This window comes from Quercus suber, unplaced genomic scaffold (assembly GCF_002906115.3).
Source record: "Quercus suber isolate HL8 unplaced genomic scaffold, Cork oak 2.0 scaffold_84, whole genome shotgun sequence".
NCBI lineage: Eukaryota > Viridiplantae > Streptophyta > Magnoliopsida > Fagales > Fagaceae > Quercus > Quercus suber.
In genome coordinates, this window is record NW_027069549.1 from 1,310,941 (window position 1) to 1,331,067 (window position 20,127).

At 35.9% G+C, this 20,127-nt stretch overlaps 1 protein-coding gene and 1 long non-coding RNA gene across 3 annotated transcripts in view; both read left to right on the forward strand.

Annotated features, from left to right (window-relative positions):
- The window catches only part of LOC112009779 (uncharacterized), a 52,193-nt gene extending 32,411 nt beyond the window's left edge, over positions 1 to 19,782 (forward strand). Inside the window, exons 3-5 of the mRNA XM_065774006.1 lie at positions 15,892 to 16,064; positions 16,279 to 16,362; positions 19,581 to 19,782. Coding sequence (XP_065630078.1) covers positions 15,892 to 16,064; positions 16,279 to 16,362; positions 19,581 to 19,631 — 308 coding nt within the window. The 3' untranslated portion in view covers positions 19,632 to 19,782. The remainder of the gene's footprint in view (positions 1 to 15,891; positions 16,065 to 16,278; positions 16,363 to 19,580) is intronic.
- LOC112009781 (uncharacterized) lies at positions 8,008 to 11,938 on the forward strand. 2 transcript variants are annotated; one of them, XR_002882689.2, is made up of 3 exons: positions 8,008 to 8,476; positions 8,556 to 8,705; positions 11,498 to 11,938. It is a non-coding gene; the product is annotated as an uncharacterized LOC112009781 (long non-coding RNA). The 2 variants fall into 2 exon arrangements; XR_010629152.1 differs by lacking the exon at positions 11,498 to 11,938 and adding an exon at positions 11,183 to 11,461.
- Positions 19,783 to 20,127: the final 345 nt, after the last annotated feature.

The following is a 20,127-nucleotide window of genomic DNA, read 5'->3' on the forward strand; positions in this document are numbered from 1 at the left end:
TGGGGGGTGGGGGAGAGGCTGATTCCGCCCGGTGACTAGTAACAGACAAATGGACCAAAATCCTAATACTCACATATTATAACAAAATTAAATGATAAGCCTCCAACAATAGATTAGAACTAAAAATTTAAATCCATCAAGAAGTATGACTAACTTCATTATTAGAGTGATAGAGATAGATTATGCAATGAAGTGATGAACATGTAAAGGCTTATTTTTATAATTTGTCTAACAATTGGAAGACCTCATCTTCCATATTGTAATTATGTGGAAGGAGGTTCCATTGAGTCTGTAACCTGTTGGTTTCATTTTTAACAATAATTTTAGGCCCAAATCCAAATCTTTGTAGGTTACTAGTATTAATATTTTACTTGTCCACTGCCTCTACAACTTCATCGATTTTTTATAGAATAATTTTGGGAAACAACTTTTAAAAAAAAAAAAAAAAAAAAAAAAAAAAAAAAAAAAAAAAGAAGATAGCAAAACGGAGTCATTTCTAGCATATATAACGGTAAAACTAACTGAGTTGTAACAGAAACTTGAATTGACAAAAATTGAAAGTTAGAAAACTGAATTGACAAAACTGAAAGTTAGAAGACTAAAATAAAAAATAATGAAAGTTAAAGGATCAATTTTGCATTTTTGCCAAAGATATATTATTATTTAGGTATAAATGCACTTTTAATCTCTACATTTTGACGTTTTTCCATTTTAGTCCATACATTTTATTTTTTCCACTTTTAGTCCCTAAAACCAATTTACTCGTTCCATTTTAGTCCTTTCCGTCAGTCAACCGATGGAAATAACTGAGGTGGCAGCCGGAGCAATTAAAATACTATAAAAATGTCACGTCACCCATGACACATCAGCATATAAATTTAAAAAATTAATTTATTAATTTTAACTAAATAATAAAAATAAAAACAGAATTAAAAACTAAAATTCATAAAATTAAAACCGAATTTAAAAAATCATATCAAACTTAAACTCTATTCTCTCGTCTCAACCAACACAAACAAAAATTTATCATTAGATCATTTTGAATTTAAGTGTATTTACTTTTCTTTAAGTGAGCTCACTCTAAAATCATGATCTGATTTTAGAGAGAGCTCTACCCAAAAAAAAGAGTTTAGAGAGAGGGAGAGAATGAGATGAGATGAGGTTTGGAGCAGATTTGAGGAAGTGGGCCAGCAGTTTGGAGCAGATCTAGAGGAAGGTCTCGGTCTCGATCCTAGTCTCGGCTCCAGCCTCCGTCCTGGTCTCGATCTCAGCCTCCGTTCTGGTCTCGACCTCCGTCCCGGCCATAATGGAGCTCGCCGATGTCGGCCTTCGTCCCGGTCTTGGCCACAATGGAGCTCACCGATCTCGGCCACCGTCTTGGCATGGGTTTGTTGATTGATTGGTAGGGTGGTGGTGGCTTGATTGTGTTGGTAATTGGTGGTCGGATCTGGGTTTGATTGTGTTGATTTGGGTTTGTTATGATTGGTTTCTTGATCTGGGTTTAATCTGGGTTGGTTTTTTAACTGGGTTTATGGGTTTGATTTGTTGAGAATTCGGTGTTGATTGTGTTAGAATTTGGAGAAGAACATGAAGAATTCGATGAAATTGATTTGTGGTAGATCTGATGGTGCTGGGTTTGATGATCTTGAATTTGGGTTTTTTCTTCTTGTTTTCATTTATGTCCTAGTGATCTGGGTTTGAGTTCTTGGGTTGCTGGGTTTGTGTTCTTGTGATGGGTTTGAGTTCTTGGTTGCTGGGTTTGATTTGAGAAAAATATGAAGAACATGAAGAGCAATCTTGGTTGCTGGGTTTAATTCTGTTTTTATTTTTATTATTTAGTTAAAATTAATAAATTAATTTTTTAAATTTATATGCTGATGTGACATTTTTATAGTATTTTAATTGCTCCGGCTGCCACCTCAGCTATTTCCGTCGGTTGACTGACGGAAAGGACTAAAATGGAACGCGTAAATTGGTTTTAGGGACTAAAAGTGAAAAAAATAAAATGTAGAAACTAAAATGAAAAAAGGTCAAAATGTAGGAACTAAAAGTGCATTTACGCCTATTATTTAAGCAAAGCTGAAACGTTTGACAATTCTACTACCTAACAATTGGACTGGACTTTTGTTTAAAGAAAAAAAAAAAGAATGGGTAAAAGAGAATATATATATATATATATATAAAGAATTATTTGTTTAATTACCTCTCTCTTTTTTTTAAGAAAAGTTTAATTACCTCTCTTAATCTAGGTTATAGACACAATATTTTCACAAAAATTTTACAATAAAATTTATTTGACTTGTTGTTAATAGTAGATAAAAAAAATTATAATCTCACTAGTAAGTCCTAATGAGAACTATTAATAATTTATTGTCAATTTAATTATGAAATTGTTATTAAAATATTGTGTCAATAGTACTATTTTTTTCTTAAAAAAATAGCACACTAATTTAAAAAGTTTAAAAATACAATTAAATGTCACAATATTTTCACAATACTTTTTTTTAATTTTTTTTAGTTGGAGTCAATCTTAGTATAATATTTTTTATTTTATTTTATTTTAACATACAAAAGACAACTCAACTGTAAACTGTTTTGAAAAACTTGCCAAAACTTGTTGTATTTTAACACAATTGTAATTTTTATTTAGTAATTTTCCTTGCATGATGGACATGTATCCCGCTCAAACTACCTTTTATTTTTATTTAAAAAAAAAATTTCTTCACTTTTTTCTCATCCACCGTTTCTTCCCTATTCCCGTCAAGCACCTTTTCTTTTCCTCCACTCACCATCTTGTCTCTTCTTCACCTAAAGGACAATTTGTCTTCTTTCACCCAAAAGACAAGAAGAAAGAGATATATTACACACACACAAAATGAGAGAAGAAGAAGCCACAGCAAAAGAAGCAGCAGCTCGCAGTATCACAGCAGCCGCCGCAGCCTCTCGGCGTTGAACTTCCGACGTCTTCCAGCTGTCGTCTTTGGGTTCCGGACCTGCAACCGCCGTCGTTAAGGAGTCTCACGCTACAAAGACCACTGCTTGTTGCATCACCGCTGTAATATTGCTCCGATTACGTTTGTGAAGGTACTACAGAGATCATCTTGCACCGATCTACACACCCGTAGAAGCCTCGAATCCATCGGAGACTACACACGCTCCCACGCGCCGATCAAAGGCTCTGCAACGCAACGCACGCACTCCTTGCGCCACTACACAGCTAGGTTCCTCCTCACGCGCTCCCACGCGCCTCACCTACAGCGCCATGCGCCCTCATGCGCTCTCACGTGCCGTGTCTGCTCTCTCACGCGCTCCACGCGCCACACGTGCAAAATCTGATCTTCCACATCAGCCCTAGCTGATGTCAGCGCCTTGTCATCTGCTGACGTCATCTCACAGTCAGCCTGCTGACGTCATCTATTGACTTTTCACCGTTGACCGTTGACTTCCAGAGTTGACTTTAACTAGGGTTGACCGTTGACTTTTTTGCCAGAGTTGACTTTTATAGTTCAGGTCCTCCTTATCCAATTTTTCGCGTAGATTTCATTTTTGCAATCCATTTTTGCATATTTTGCTTCAAATGAAGAATAAGGGCAAGTCTTCTTCTTATTGCAACAATTATCGCTACCAATCCATCAAACGTTTTTGCAAATTTTGCAAACGTTTTGGCCACAATATTGAGACTTGCTATCATCACAACAAATCAGCTGTTTCAATATCTACTGCTACTGTTGCTAACATTGAGAGTGTCCAACCAATGGCTCCTGTCTCTGCACAGTCTAAATCTTCGGGATCCACTTTCTCCATTTCCAAAGATGACCTTATGAATATCATCGCCAATGTCATTCGTATGGTTGGTAATGCATCTTATTCCTCTTCTTTCTCAGCTTTATCTGGTATGTCTTCTACCTCTTGGCTTATGGATTCTGCTTGTTGCAATCACATGACACCTCACTCGTCCTTATTTTCTGACCTTAAGCCTGCACTGCACCCTCTTAATATTCGAACAGCAAATAGTTCTACAATGTCTAGTCATAATATAGGTTCAGTTTCAACTTCCAACCTCTCGATTCCTGGAGTTTTTAATGTTCCTGACCTTTCTTATAATTTATTTTCTGTGGGACAATTAGCTGAGTTGGGTTATCGCATTACCTTTGATTATTCTAGGTGCATTGTGCAGGATCCTAGGACAGGACAGGAGCTTGGGACTGGTCCCAGAGTTGGGTGTATGTTTTCCATGAACAACCTTCATCTTCCACTTGTTGCTCCTGTTTCTGTTGCTAGAGCTACTGCAGTTTCTTTCACTCCTTCCCTTGCACTTTGGCATGCTCGACTTGGTCCCGCATCTTCCTCTCGGGTACAACAATTGGCTTCTAGAGGTTTGTTAGGTTCAGTGTCTACATAAAATTTTGATTGTGTTTCATGTCAGTTAGGAAAACAACCAGCTTTGCCTTTCAATACTAGTGAATCAATATCCACTAATATCTTTGACCTTATTCATTCTAATGTTTGGAGGCCATCCTCTGTCTCTAGTATTGGTGGGTCTAGATATTTTGTTATCTTTGTTGATGATTACTCTCGGTATAGCTGGATTTTTAATATGAAACATCGTTCTGAATTATTGGAAGTATATTCTAATTTTGCAAAAATGGTTAAAACTCAGTTTTCCAGACGTATCAAAATTTTTCGATCTGATAATGCTCTAGAATATACTCAATATGCTTTCTAAGCTATTTTGCATTCCTATGGCATTGTTCATCAACTAACTTGTCTAGGTACCTCTCAGCAAAATGGTAGAGCCAAACGAAAACTTCGTCATATTCTTGACACTGTTCGTGCTCTCCTTCTCTTTACCAAAATTCCCACTCCTTTTTGGGCTGAAGCTGCTCTTCATGCTATTCATACTATTAATCGCATTCTGAGTCCTGTTATCCAAAATCAAACTCCATATGAGCGCTTTTTTGGGTCACCTCCAGACTATCACCACCTTTGCTCCTTCAGTTCTGTTTGTTTCGTTCTTCTTCAACCACATGAACATAACAAACTTGAGCCTCAGTCAAGGCTTTGTTGTTTTCTTGGCTATGGCGAAACTCAAAAAGGATATAAGTGTTATGATCCTGTCTATCATCGTCTTCGTATCTCCCGTAATGTTGTCTTTTAGGAACATCGCCTTTTTGTCGAGCTCTCTCATTTCAGTGCTTCCCTGTCTTCCTCCTCTGTCTTAGATCTTTTTCCAGATGAGGCACATATTCCTTCTATAGTTGCTCCTGATCCTCCTATAATTGCTCCTGATTCTGTTGATGTAGACTTCTCTGTCCAACCACCAGATATCACTGATCCCTTTCCTAGTTCACCCTTTAATGAACATGTGGAAGATGAACAGGTTGAAGATGAGCTACCCAACCCCAATCCTGAGCTTGGGTCTCCTACTCCTGCTCTGCCTGAAGATCTTGCATAAGACATTCCACCTCATCACTCAACTCGGGTAAGATCTATTCCTACACATTTACTTGACTATCATTGTTACACTGCCCTTGCTGTACTACACGAGCCTCACACCTATCGTGAGGCTTCTACTGACCCTTTATGGCAAATTGCAATGAAAGAGGAACTTGATACATTATCTAAAAACCATACTTGGGACTTGGTGACACTTCCTCCTAGGAAATCTATGGTTGGTTGTAAGTGGATTTACAAGATTAAGACTCGCTCTGATGGGTCCATTGAGCGCTACAAAACTCATCTTATTGTAAAAGGTTTTACACAAGAGTATGAGATTGATTATGAAGAGACCTTTACTCCAGTTGCTCGTATCTCATCTGTTCGTGCCCTCTTAGCTGTTGCTGCTGGCAGTAAATGGGACCTTTTTCAGATGGATGTCAAAAATGCATTCCTTAATGGGGATTTAAGTGAAGAAGTGTATATGCAACCTCCTCCTAGCCTCTCTGTTGACTTAAATAAGGTTTGTCACCTTCGACGTGCACTTTATGGCCTTAAACAAGCTTCACGAGTTTGGTTTGCCAAATTCAGCTCTACCATCTCTCACTTGGGTTATATGGCCAGTCATTATGATTCTGCCTTATTTCTTCGTCGCACTGACAAAAGAACTATTTTACTTCTCCTATATGTAGATGATATGATCATAACTGGTGATGACCTCAGTGGCATTCAAGAACTCAAGGCTTTTCTCAATCAGCAGTTTGAGATGAAAGATCTTGGACATCTCAGCTACTTCTTGGGTCTTGAAATCATTCATTCTACAGATGGACTTTATATTACTTAAGCCAAGTATGCCTTAGAACTCTTGTCTCGAGTTGGACTCATTGATAGCAAGACTGTTGACACTCCAGTTGAGCTTAATGCGCATTTGACTCCCTCAGGGGGGAAACCATTGTCTAATCCTTCTCTTTACAGACGCTTGGTTGGCAGCTTAGTTTATCTCACTGTCACTCGTCCAGACATTTCCTATGCTGTTCACCAGGTGAGCTAGTATCTGTCTGCACCACAATCGACTCATTATGCTACTGTTCTGCGCATTCTTCGATACCTAAAGGGCACTCTCTTCCATGATCTTTTCTACTCTGCTCAGTCTCCTCTTATTCTCCGTGCATTTTTTGATGCTAATTGGGCAGGAGATCCCATTGATCGCAGGTCCATCACTGGTTATTGCTTTCTTCTTGGTTCTTCTCTGATTTATTGGCGAAGTAAGAAACAAACTCATGTGACCCGCTCCAGTACTGAAGCAGAATATCGTGCCCTTGCTGATATCACATTTGAGCTCCTTTGGCTACGATGGCTTCTCAAAGATTTAGGTGTGTCTACATCCTCTGCTACTCCTCTTTATTGTGACAACCAGAGTGCTATTCATATTGCTTACAATGATGTCTTCCATGAACGGACTAAACACATCGAGATTGATTGTCATTTTATCCGTTTTCATCTTGTCCATGGTGCTCTCAAGCTAATCTCAATCTCCTCTAAAGATCAACTTACAGATATCTTCACCAAGTCACATCGTAAGGGATGCCTTCGTACTTTGGTTGACAACCTCAAGCTGGTCTAACAGGCTGTTAACGTGTATAATATATTGTGGCTTTAGGCCTAGTTAGGTTACTTGTATAACATACATATACCTCATTTATAAAGGTACCTATGTATATTCTTTCATCATGAAATACAATATAATTACATTCAGTATTTCTAACCTAGAGAAATTCTTCCCCAGCTCCATGACGGTTATTTTTTTTTATTTTTATATATAGAAATCTGGTTATAGAGTAAAAAAAAAAAAAAGTTTTTGTTTTTTTTATTAGAAAGAGAAAAAGAGGGAATATTGGTGGGACCTTGATCCACCGAAATGTCTTTTTTGGTAATACCGATCTGTAACAGATGAACAATATGCGTGTATTGGCCCATAGTACGGGATTGCAAAGTCAAGTGTGGGGACAGAGATCAGTGTGCGTGCGTTTTTTGTTGAGTTTCTATGCTTAATGAAAATTAGAGTGAGTGGGAAGTATAATTTTAAAGGAAAGAAACCAACAACATAGCATTGTGAAAAATTTACAGTGGGTAAAGCAAAATTTACCTTGTAGCAAAAAACACCAAAACTGCCTCTATATTTGCTAATCCAACACGGTAGATAACAACACACATTGCTACAGTGACATCTAAAGAGAGACTTGTTGATTACCTAGCTCAAGATGCAAAAATAAACTTTGGTTATTATATTCACCCACTTTCTCTCTGCTCTCTGAATGATCTCTTAACGGAGAAGTTTATGTACTTTTTCATCTCTGTGAAGTATGAACTTTATACTTAAACTGCAAGCCAATCTCCGATTGGCTAAATTCGGGACATAAAACAAAAAGTAACGCCCATGAATGATCATTAAAAAAAACGTTTTTTTTTTTTTTTTTAATTTTTTTTGGACAAAAGGTTAGGAAACAAAAAATTTGGGAACTTAAGAAACAAGTTTAATTCCATGGCTTACTTCAGTTTCAGGAAAAAAAAAAAGTTGGAACTTAACAAACAAGTTTATCTTATGGCTTATATCGGTCTTGATCATATATAAGAGAAGCATGTATTGTACTAATATTGAAGTGATCATTTGTTTGTAGTAGCAGTAGTAGAAGTTCATAGGTATTGATGGCTTACATTCCTCCACACAAGCGTCACTCATACGAAGCTGCTGGTAGTAGTATTAGGCATAATAGACCCTCACCAATCCCACAATCGCTTGTTCCTCAATTCAGGAGGAACCTTAATTTGAGGAGGTTGCCACCCAAACCCTTTTCACAAAGAAGTGGAAAGATCGTTTATAAGTATGCAGAGCAGGCTATTTCCACATGGTTTCCTGTTGGTTTGGATCACAATCCCCAGTTTCCATCTTCTGTACATGTTGACTCAGTTCCCTTTCAGCTTTTTGAAAGAACAACAGGAACAAGTCCACTAGTTTTGTTCAACAACAACAATCATCCAGGTAAATGTTACTATTTTTCTGCTCAGATTTTTTTTTTTTGTAACTAATTATTAATAATGGGATTGTTGGTTTTGGTTAGTTGAGCAAGTGAGAGTCCATGGGTGTATATAGCAGAAAATGTTGTGTCAGACTTGCTTTCTTCCTTGGAGAATGTCAAGAATGAAACCTTGGACTTGGAAGATGTCAAGCCAAAGTTGGTTGCTAGATTTGGGAAAATTCTTTTTCATGAGTAAGTCATGCTTCTATTCTGCTCTCTGAGTTACTGTTTTTGGTTAATAGTTTTTTTTTTTTTTTGGGGGGGGGGGGGGGGGGGGGGGGGGGAAAAAAAAAAAAAAAAAAAAAAAAACCCGTAGGGGTATCGGTGTCTTGATGGTAGTAGGTGGCCTGTATAACAAAGGTGGTGACCCCTTAGATTCCTCTTTCTCTCTCTTTCAAATGTTTTGTCAGTCTTAAATTTTTTTTTTATTTTGGTAATGTATAGTGAAATAGTGCATTTTATATAACAATTCACAACATTTTTGTGTCTCTCTATCTTTCTTCAAGGCCTTATCTGGTTAGTTATTATTATTAGTCCTTAATTATTATTTTTTTTTCTTTTTTTAAAATACTAAAATGGTGGGTGTACTAAAAGACATGAAGAATAGAGAAAGATGTGGTGTAAGTTTAGTAAATTAATGAGACATTAATAAGCTAACAGTAAAATAAGTTAATATGAACTTTTGGATAATAGTAAAAATACTTAATGAAAGAGGTAAAAAGAAAAAAAAAATGCACAAAGCAAAATTAGAGTGCCACTTGGCAAGACCTCATGCACTCTCGCATATGGTCTCTGCTTTTATATATATATTGAATATTGATGATTAGAGAGAGTGAGAAGTATAATTTTAAAGGGGAGAAAACAACAACATAGTATTGTGGAAAATTTACAGTGGGTAAAGCAAAATTTACCTTGTATAGCAAAAAACACCAAAACTGCCTCTATTTGCTAATCCAACACGGTAGATAACAACACACATTGCTACAGTGACATCTAAAGAGAGACTTGTTGATTACCTAGCTCAAGATGGAAAAATAAACTTTGGTTATTATATTCACTCACTTTCTCACTGCTCTCTGAAGGATCTCTTAACGGAGAAGCTTATGTACTTTTCATCTCTGTGAAGTATGAACTTTATACTTAAACTGCAAGCCAATCTCCGATTGGCTAAATTCGGGACATAAAACAAAAAGTAACGCCCATGAATGATCATAAAAAAAACGATTTTTTTTTAAAAATTTTTTTTGGACAAAAGGTTAGGAAACAAAAAATTTGGGAACTTAAGAAATAAGTTGAATTCCATGGCTTACTTCAGTTTCAGGAAAAAAAAAAGTTGGAACTTAACAAACAAGTTTATCTTATGGCTTATATCGGTCTTGATCATATATAAGAGAAGCATGTATTGTACTAATATTGGAGTGATCATTTGTTTGTAGTAGCAGTAGTAGAAGTTCATAGGTATTGATGGCTTACATTCCTCCACACAAGCGTCACTCATACAAAGCTGTTGGTAGTAGTGATAGGCATAATAGACCCTCACCAATCCCACAATCGCTTGTTCCTCAATTCAGGACGAACCTTCATTTGAGGAGGTTGCCACCCAAACCCTTTTCACAAAGAAGTGGAAAGATCGTTTATAAGTATGCAGAGCAGGCTATTTCCACATGGTTTCCTGTTGGTTTGGATCACAATCACCCGTTTCCATCTTCTGTACATGTTGACTCAGTTCCCTTTCAGCTTTTTGAAAGAACAACTGGAACAAGTCCACTAGTTTTGTTCAACAACAACAATCATCCAGGTAAATGTTACTATTTTTCTGCTCAGATTTTTTTTTTTTTTTGTAACTAATTATTAATAATGGGATTGTTGGTTTTGGTTAGTTGAGCAAGTGAGAGTCCATGGGTGTATATAGCAGAAAATGTTGTGTCAGACTTGCTTTCTTCCTTCAAGAATGTCAAGAATGAAACCTTGGACTTGGAAGATGTCAAGCCAAAGTTGGTTGCTAGATTTAGGAAAATTCTTTTTCATGAGTAAGTCATGCATCTATTTTGCTCTCTGAGTTACTGTTTTTGGTTAATAGTTTTTTTTTTTTTTTTTTTTTTTGGGGGTGGGGGGGACGCCCTATGAGAATCTGATTCAGGATAATGAAAAAAATGTGAAATAATGAGGTTGGCACAAAGAAGTGAGTGAGATAAATCCAAAAGCATGAGTACTAGGATGACACTTATTTGTTATGCACTTTGCTACCTCAAAACTAAGCGAGGCATCCTAGCCTAGAGCTTTATCTCCTTGTATTTCCTTAAGCACATCTAGCATCTCTTATTTCTTGAACTTCCTCATATGAGGGGGCCTGTACTCTCTTTAAAAGAGTTGGCTTAGTTAAAAATTTCTGATGCAATGATAGTGATTTGTAAATGCCATTATTTAGTGGATGTATTTGCTAGCAGTTAGTGATAAATAGGCATTTTGACTTCCTGTATTCATTTGTTTTGGCAACAACATCTTCATCATTTCATATCCCATTTAATAAAGTGTACTAAATTCTTTGAAGTAATGAATGTATTGATATTGATGTTTTGTAACTTCGAAGATTTCACATATCAGTTTTGTAATAAGAGAACCCGTTAATATACTTGGAAGAGTTAAGTTGCTACAACTTTCTCATGTAGGAGCCCTTCAATCAGTGAAGAAACTACGAGAGTAGGTTTGGCTGCAGAAACTACATTTAGTCATTTGAGGAGATCATTTTACACAAATATTCCTAATTCATACATGGAAAACATTAAGGGGGAAGTTGCCCAAAAGATTAAAGTTGATTTTGAAGAGGAGAAAGATTTATACCATGTAAAGGCATTTCTTTTGCTAAATACCTCTGCTTATATATATTCACAATTATGCCTTTTGATTTGGTTGGCCACTGACTTCCCCAATTTACTTTCTCATTTTGTATAGTTGTTTGATGCCTACTTTCTCATTTTGTATAGTTGTTTGGTGCCACACTACCAGATTCAACTATTTCTTGCACATGCAGTGTGATAAAAGAAGATAAAAGGCTTCAACTTTATAAGGCAAGTTTTCTACTTAATATTGATGCACATTGCATTCAAATCATGCTTAGGTCTGAACTTGTTACCTGGGGTGCTGATGCTTTGTTTTCTTCCTGTTTTAGTAATTTTATGCGACAAATACATCAATTTAATGTGAAAAGTATAGAGTAAAAAAGATGATGAGGTTTAGTATCCCCTAGTTCCTGCCTTTTTTTTTTTTGGACAAATGAAATTTTTCTTACTATTTAAGGTTTGGGATTTGATTCATTATGGAGAGAGAGAGAGAGAGAGAGAGAGAGAGAGAGAGAGGGGATCTGGGACTAGCATTGGTGAAATAGAAAAAGAATCACTGATTTTTTTTCTTTTTTTTTTTCTAAATATGTTCGACTTTCCTTCCAATTGTTTATTATGTGTGATTTGAGACTTATGTTTAAATATCACTGTTAGATTGAACTACACCAAGTGCGTCATATGGTTATAGACATATCGTGCCTTGATAAAAACTTAGACCTAAGGCTGATGCTATCCACCAAGAGGATCTTAACAACTCTCATTGTAAATTTCTTATCTATATTTGCTGTCTATAATAGGCTTAAAACCTCTGAAGCACCGACGCGCCAATGCACTTTTTTTTTTTTTTTTTGATTTGTGCCGACATGTGTTGATTCGAGCCAATACGGGCCAATTTGCATTGATTTCAACCAATTCGGCTCCAATTTCGATTGAAATCAGACGAAACCGACCGATTCGGCGCTGATTCTAGCCAAAATCGGTTGAAATCTGCTTAAATTGGCCGAAATCATGGCCAGAATATATGTAAAAAAAAAAATACAAATAAACTTGTGGGTTGTATTTTATATATCGTCTCTTAAATTGGTATATATTTACAATTATATGAAAAAGTATGCTTAGTAATATATAGAAAATATAAATAAAAATATTTTTAATAATTTTTTAATTACCCGCACCCTACTTTTTCAAAAATTACCGAGTCCCACACCCGTACCCTCACCTGAATTCGGAAACGCATCGTGCTTCATAGCTTATTATTATTATTATTTTGAGAAACAGCATTGTGATGCATATAATTACGAAATACCAACTAAATCAGCATAGTATGAAGACAGTACATCTGATGGAACATCTTCCATCCATATTACAGAATTTAGAAAATTAACAGCTAACTGAGCTAAACTGTGTGCAACTATGTTGCCCTTTCTCTTAGTGTGAGAGTAGTACAATTTGGAAAAACCTGAAGAAAGTGATAAAGAGTCCTGAATCAACAAACCAAAGGGAGCTAACCCGGGATTCTTGGTTTTCAATGCCGTCATCACCAGTGAAGAATTGCCCTCCAACACAGCTTCAGATATGGCCACCTCCCTAGCAAACCCGAGAGCATTGCTGGCAGCCAAGGCTTCAATCTCTATTGGCTGGAGTTGTTGAGGAACCTGAGTGGACATGGAGGCAATAACAAGTCCCTCTTGGTTTCGAATGATGACTCCCAAACCGGAGCATTTATCTTCAGCAAAAATGACACCGTCAAAATTGATTTTGAACGTATCCTGATCAGGTGGTTTCCACCGGACTCTTCTCTTCGGCCTACTAGGAAGTGATGCAGGTTTCAGGGCTTTATATTCTTCGCATCTGTCATGAGCCCATTGAGAAAGTTGGTTAAGAGGGCGAAAGGCTTGCTGGGTTCTCACCTGGTTCCTTTGATGCCAAATAGACTAGATGATGAAGGCAAACAGGTTCGGGTTCCTTTGATGTTGAAACACCCAAGCCAAGAGCCCGCTGAAGGTGGAAAAGCACTGTTGATTCTGAAAACTCCATATATCATTCAACCCCCATACTCCATCTAGCTCTTTGCAGCCCCAAACTGCATGCACAACATCTTCGTTGTCTTCCTTGCAGCGATCACAAATCTATTCTGATCACAAATCTATTCTGCAATAATTGTTCGTCGCAAAAGGTTGCGCTTCAAAGGAAGTGAATTACGGCAAGCTCTCGAAATTAGATTTCTTACTTTATTTGGGCATTCAAGAGCCCAAATCTTCTTCCAAAGCCCTTTTTCATGGTCTTGGTGCTCAGCCACCTGAAAGCCAACTTCACCTTCCTTCAAGAATCGATACCCCATTTTTCAACTAAACCTCCCATCATGCTCCCACGGCCAATACAGCAAGCCTTCCGTATCTTTTCTACCCAACGGAATATTTTTTATTTCTTCAGCTTCTTGTGGTGCAAAAATCCCATCCACCATCGCCGTATTCCATGTTCTAGTTCCCTCATCAATTAAGCAATCTACTGTGGCTTCTTCGATTGTTTCCACCACTGGGGAGAGAACCTTAGTTGGGTGTTTTGGAGGCAGCCAATGGTGTTGCCATATTTTTATTGATTTTCCATTCCCCACCCTCCAGCAAGCACCATCAAGGATAACATCACGTCCTTGTAATATGCTCTTCTAAGCGTAGGAGCTTGAACTTGATTCCTTAGCTTCTAGAAGGGAGTGATTAGGGAAGAATTTAGCCTTGAAGACTTAGTTTCCTTGTTATGCAAGAGCCTTTCACGCTTCAAAGCTCAGGTATGACAGATTTCTGTAAAATTCTCAGTCTTTCGGTGACTCTGATTGCTAGGAGTACTTGGAATGTGGTGAGGAGAGCTCAGTCAATTGGAAGGAAGGTTGCTAGAATTTAGAAAAATGGGTTCAAATACTCTGTAAGTCATTGGATTTCTAGATTATTGTTCATGGAGTTTCAAAAAATGGGTTCAAATACCCTGAATTCTTATTTGTGTTACTTATTTGTGCTAGTTGCTCACTTCTTGAATGATTATTGGACTTTTCTACAATGAGATTGTGTGTGTTTGTGTAATCTCATTTGAGTTTGAATGGAAATGGGTGCTACCACATGAATTGCATTGCTAAGCTATAATATTAATGCTTTGCATTAAACTTTATGTGATTCAACTTCTTTTTTTTTAATTCTTGGAAAGAAAATCTTTAGAAGAGTTTAGTACTACAAGGAGAACAAGGTTGGTCCCTCTGCTGTTGTTCCCATCCTCCAATTCTCCGGCACCCACAAGGTCCGCCTCTCTCTCCTGCCACTGGCATTTTACGTTCTATGGGTTTGAAAGGGCACACAAACCCAATACCCAAATAGAAACAGATTCCCTGTTACATTCATGTGTAATTTTTAATAATAAAAAAATTCCCTTCATCACTTCTTTTGGCATTATATATTATGGGAACAATTGAAGAAAAGAAAGTAAAATATAAAAGTGCACTTTAAATACAGCAGAGAGAAAGTTCTTACAACAATATATTGGAACTTTACATAAGAATTCGTTTCTGAACGAAATTGAAGCATCTGATGCGAGTTTTAGAAATTGGAACGTTATGCATGTTGGATTACTCTCTACAATTGTCTTATGTTTTTGATCAATCAACAATTGATTTAAGGTCCCAAGATGTCTTTTATTGACACTTCAATGGCATACTCAATGATAATATGCTTGCCATACATATTCCATGCTTACTTCACTTCCTATCTTGTAGGCGATCTGCTCATCCTTAAGCAGAATGAATTGCACCGGATCATGCTGCCATTTATGATTAACTGCTCCTTTCTAGGAAAGTATAACACAATCTAGATTTGGTGGTGATCTTCAAAATGCCTTTTTGTACACTGGTGCGGATGATTGCTGAACTCAATCACAATTAACCACACACACACACACACATCTTGGTACTTAAGTTTATGAGCTGAATGCTACTTTTGCTTGGTGGGTCAACGAAATAAGTTTGTTTTATGGACCTTGTTTGATGCAATATTGGAATGACCTTGTTTGCCCAATTCCATCTCTAGATTGAGATATTTACGATTGTATTTTGCCTATTATTTCAGACAATTGTATCCAGGCATCAAATAGTTGATATTGACTATTTTTACCAAGGTTTGGAAACATGATGTCCAGAAAGGGGATACAGTGATTGATGCCACTTTTGGCAATGGTTATGATGCTTTAGCAATGGTCAATTACTTGATAATGAATTAGCCAGGGCTGTGTTTATGCAAAGGATATTCAGAATGATGCTTAGAGAATACTTCTTTGCTAGAAGAGTTGCTCAAACCAAACGAGGTGCCCTTTTCTCACAGTTCCATTTATTTGTTTAACTTTATCTGCTAAGAAAAGCAGAAAACAGTAGAGTTGTTATTTTTGGGATGTCTCCTACTAATTTTGGATTTATTTTCGGTTTTTACATATATGGATCCTTAGTTCTAAGCTGAATTCCTTTTGTTTTTTTTGTTTTGTTTTTTTTTTTTTTTTTATACCAGGCCTGGAAGGTACAAAGCACCAGAAGTTTTTGGCTAATACGGCTATTACTAAAGATTTGGTCCAACCAAAGAGAATTTATGGGGGACTTGATGCACGTCTTGCTCTTGAGGTAATTCCCTGCAAAATGAGGCCAGGAACAGCTTGGAATATGAGCTTGAACAACAACGGTAAGGTTAGCTGTTTTTGAGTTATAAAAGTTCTATTCATTCTATTATAGATCAAGTAAATCAGTTCTAAATGAGATTTGTACATATGCAATTTGTCTACTATATGTAGAGGTGGATCTCTTTTTGATAATATCCTTCTTATATATCTGCAAATTTCTTCTACATTACCTTCTGTATTTCTTTCTTCAAGTATACATTACAAAATTTACATGTTGTCAGAGCTATAAGCGAATCAATCATGGCGTCAAATGCATCATCTTCCACCACCAATACCCTCTCAAACTCTTCAGCAAATCTGACACAGTGAGCTCCATTCTCTTGCTTTCTAAAGTCTCAAATCTAATGTTAGTGAAACTTGATAACACCAATTACTCGTATTTGTTTTTATTTTTATTTTCTGTTCAGTTTTCACTCTCCAAAAAACTATATAGCCAATTTGTAAAAATGAAATCTTGAAAAATTTATCTAAAAACTATCATTTAATTTTGATACATAAGATCTCAGATCCTCTTAATGTATATTCGTAATCTCCTATGATAAATAAATAAATAAATATATATATATATATATCTGGTTTTTTGACATCTATTGTTTTTAATTTTATTTTTCTTTAAAGGAAAATTTTGATTTTTGTTTAATATGTTAGAGTTTTAAGTTTTTTTCTTCCATAGATTTTTTTCACATGATTTTTTACCTAGTTATATTGCCTTCTCTAGAGTTTGGTATAGGGCATGATTTGGGATTCCTATGTTACATTTACACTCATTTTCTTTAAATTTATCAATAAATCAAGAAATTGAGAATATGATAATATGATAAAGTTTACTTTACAAGCACAGTAAACAATAAAATGGGCTTCTAATGCCAACAATGACAATTTAGTTACATGACTTTAAGTGATGCAAGGAATGTGATGGGCTGTTTGTGTATGGTTAGAAACAATGAAAGGGTTGAGTTGCTTAGAACACAATGATAGATGGATAAGTACCTCTGCAAGAACAACAGTTCCAAATAGCACACAAAGGCTAACAATTCTTTCAATTACAAAAACTAATTTACAAAGAGCTTCCATTTTACTATTTATACTAGTTGTTTGGCATTGGTGGCCTCTAGATGGTTGACAAGTGTCTAAATCCTATCGGCTAATGCTTAAGAAATCATCTAACTAACTAACTAATTAGTTATTAGAGGATTAGGATATAGTTACTTGAAATGGCCCTGCATCATTAAGGGTGCTGAGCTAAACCAGTTTCATTATTTTGATTTGACCTTATGAGATGTTGTATCCGCCTAAACTCTAGCGTTGCTTCTCTCATGGCCGGCCTCTCATCTCTCTTCTTCTTGATGCACCTCAATGCACGATCAGCGAATGCTTGAATATCTTCATTGCTTCCTTTCCTTAGCACCACATCATCAACAATTTGTAATATGCATTTCTCTTCCATTGACAAACATAGTAATCTACCAAATTCATATGCCCTAGGAACGTTTCTGTGGGATGATGACCTGATAAGACTTCCACCAATACAACCCCAAAGCCATAAACATCACACTTTTCCATGACATGTAGTGTCTCTAGATATTCTTGGTCTATGTATCCAATGGTTCCTTCAATGGAAATACCCTGAAAAATGTCTTCTCCAGGTGCAATTGAAACCGAAAAACCAAAATTTGATACTTTGGCAGTCCAAGACTCATCCAAAAATATATTTGATGATTTGACATTCAAATGGACTATTGGCCTTGGCCTACCATAGTGCATGTAACAAAGAGCATAGGATATCTCAGTGGCTATTCTTATTTCTTACTCAATCAAGCCATGAGATACAGAAAGGAATCTCATTGCATTAACCATGGAGATGATCAAAGAGGGTGCCATTGGAGATGAGCTCAAAAACCAACATGGGAATTTCAGTTTCAAGGCAACAACCATAGAGTCTCATAACGTTCTTGTGGCTGATCAATCGTTTAATTGTGACTTGGTTTAGGAAGAAAGCGTTGGAGGGCCTTTGACTTTAATAGCTACTTCCCATTCATCTAGTGTTCCTTTGTAGATTGTAGCGATTACAGAGCCAAGGATTAGATTAGGATTGTAGTTATTAGTAGCCTGTTGGATGTCCTTGGCAGAGAAAATCTTGATTGTTTCTGTATCTCTACCTTGGTTGCAAGTGACTTGCTTTTCTAGTAACATTGCTCCATATATTGTGGATGAAGCATTCTTCTTTGTCCTCAAATAACTGCCTTGCTTTCTTCTTCCTGATACTCTTCTTTACCCATAAAGTCATTTAACAAGTGGATATTACTTCATATATGGTTCTCTTTTTCTGAAGGCCAATAACAGTAAGACAAAAGGGCAGGTAATCTCCAAAATACCTTTAACTAGTCAAAATCCAGCATTATGTGCAAGGAAATTGTTAACTTAATTAATGTAAGGAATGAATATAATTGTTTATCATTGTTATTGTATATTTGGAATTAAAATACATGAATATTTTCTCACCCTTCATCATTCCCAATATGGTTCCAGAGACTCATAAACTGCAGAAAGAAACTATTCAAGAGACTCTTAACCTGCATCTTTAACTAAAGTTACGTCCAAAAAATAAAAGAGAATTAATCTCTGCTAATTACGATATATTTAGCCCTGAAAAGGGTGTGGATGAAATGAGTCAACAATTATATATGTACATGATGATAGGCAAATTGCCAAAATCCATTTTATGTAGAAAGTTACCTCTTCATAATTCATATCATGAGTACTGGAACAAATTCAAATATGTAATTAAGAGAAAATTGTCAAGTACCTTTATAGAAAGGCCACCAAAGTTAGACCAAATACTCATCATGGTGTAATCAAAATCTTACCAATTGCCCAAAATTCGTAACAGAAGCAATTAGCATTGTTGTTGTTGCTAGTACCAAAAAGTATAGTTACAGTTTTGGTCATACTCTGAATATAAGTTGCAATATGATACTTCATGACAAACCCCAATATATTATACTACTAAATTTGACATGGACATTACAATTTAATCAAATGTGTTGTACAAACACACAGGCAAACAACATAAAATATAGCATGCAGGAGAGACTGTCTATGTCTATTGTGGCAGACTTTACATTTGAAGTGGAGTTACTAAGATGCTATGAAGGAAGACTTGGAAAAACTAAAAGATGCTATGTAATTAGCCAAGAGGGAATATCCTGAAAGTTGCAATTTATATATATAGAGAGATGCTACGTCTACAACAATTTTACAACATTTTTACAACAAATCATAGGTAGTTAGTTATTATTGGTTCAAATTTGAAACTAATAGTAAGATTACTTTTTTGTCCCAACAATAATAACCAGTAACAACCTGCCACTTAGGATTTGTTGTAAAATTGTTGTAGACATAGCATTTCTCATATATATATTTTCATTTAGTTGATATGTGCCAATCTCTTGATCCCCATTTCTGATTTTCCTATTTTTTAAAATTGATTTATTAAATGCTAAGACATTCACATTTTATTTAGGGAGGCTGTCATTTTGACCATCCAAATAGTTTGAAGTTAGAGAGGGGATGATATGTCAAGGAGGCTTTTCAGGAGCTTCTAGATCAATAATAGATTCTTTTGCTTAAAATATTTGTGTTTATTTATTTATTTTTATGTTATTTACGATCCTCTTTGATATTATAGCAATGGTGATCACTTCTAGGTGCGATGCCTATCCATTTATATGTGAATAGTATTCATTTTACAAGCTATGAAATGGTACAATGTCACTTTGCTTGGTGTTAGGACTTAGGAAATTCTATCGTTTCTATTGAAAAATAATTATCACTGAAAAAACATCATAGGTTGAAATTCTATCATGTCTATTAAAAAAAATTGATACACATCAATTTGTAATATTTTTGTATAAAATTTGTAACAACCTAAACATCACTTTTTTTTTTTTTTATCATTCTATGTTCAATACGTATATCATTTAAATTTTCATTAAAATAGACCCAACAAGATACTTTTAGACACTAATCAAGATATATCTTTCTACAAAAAAGGACGCAAACCTAAGTCT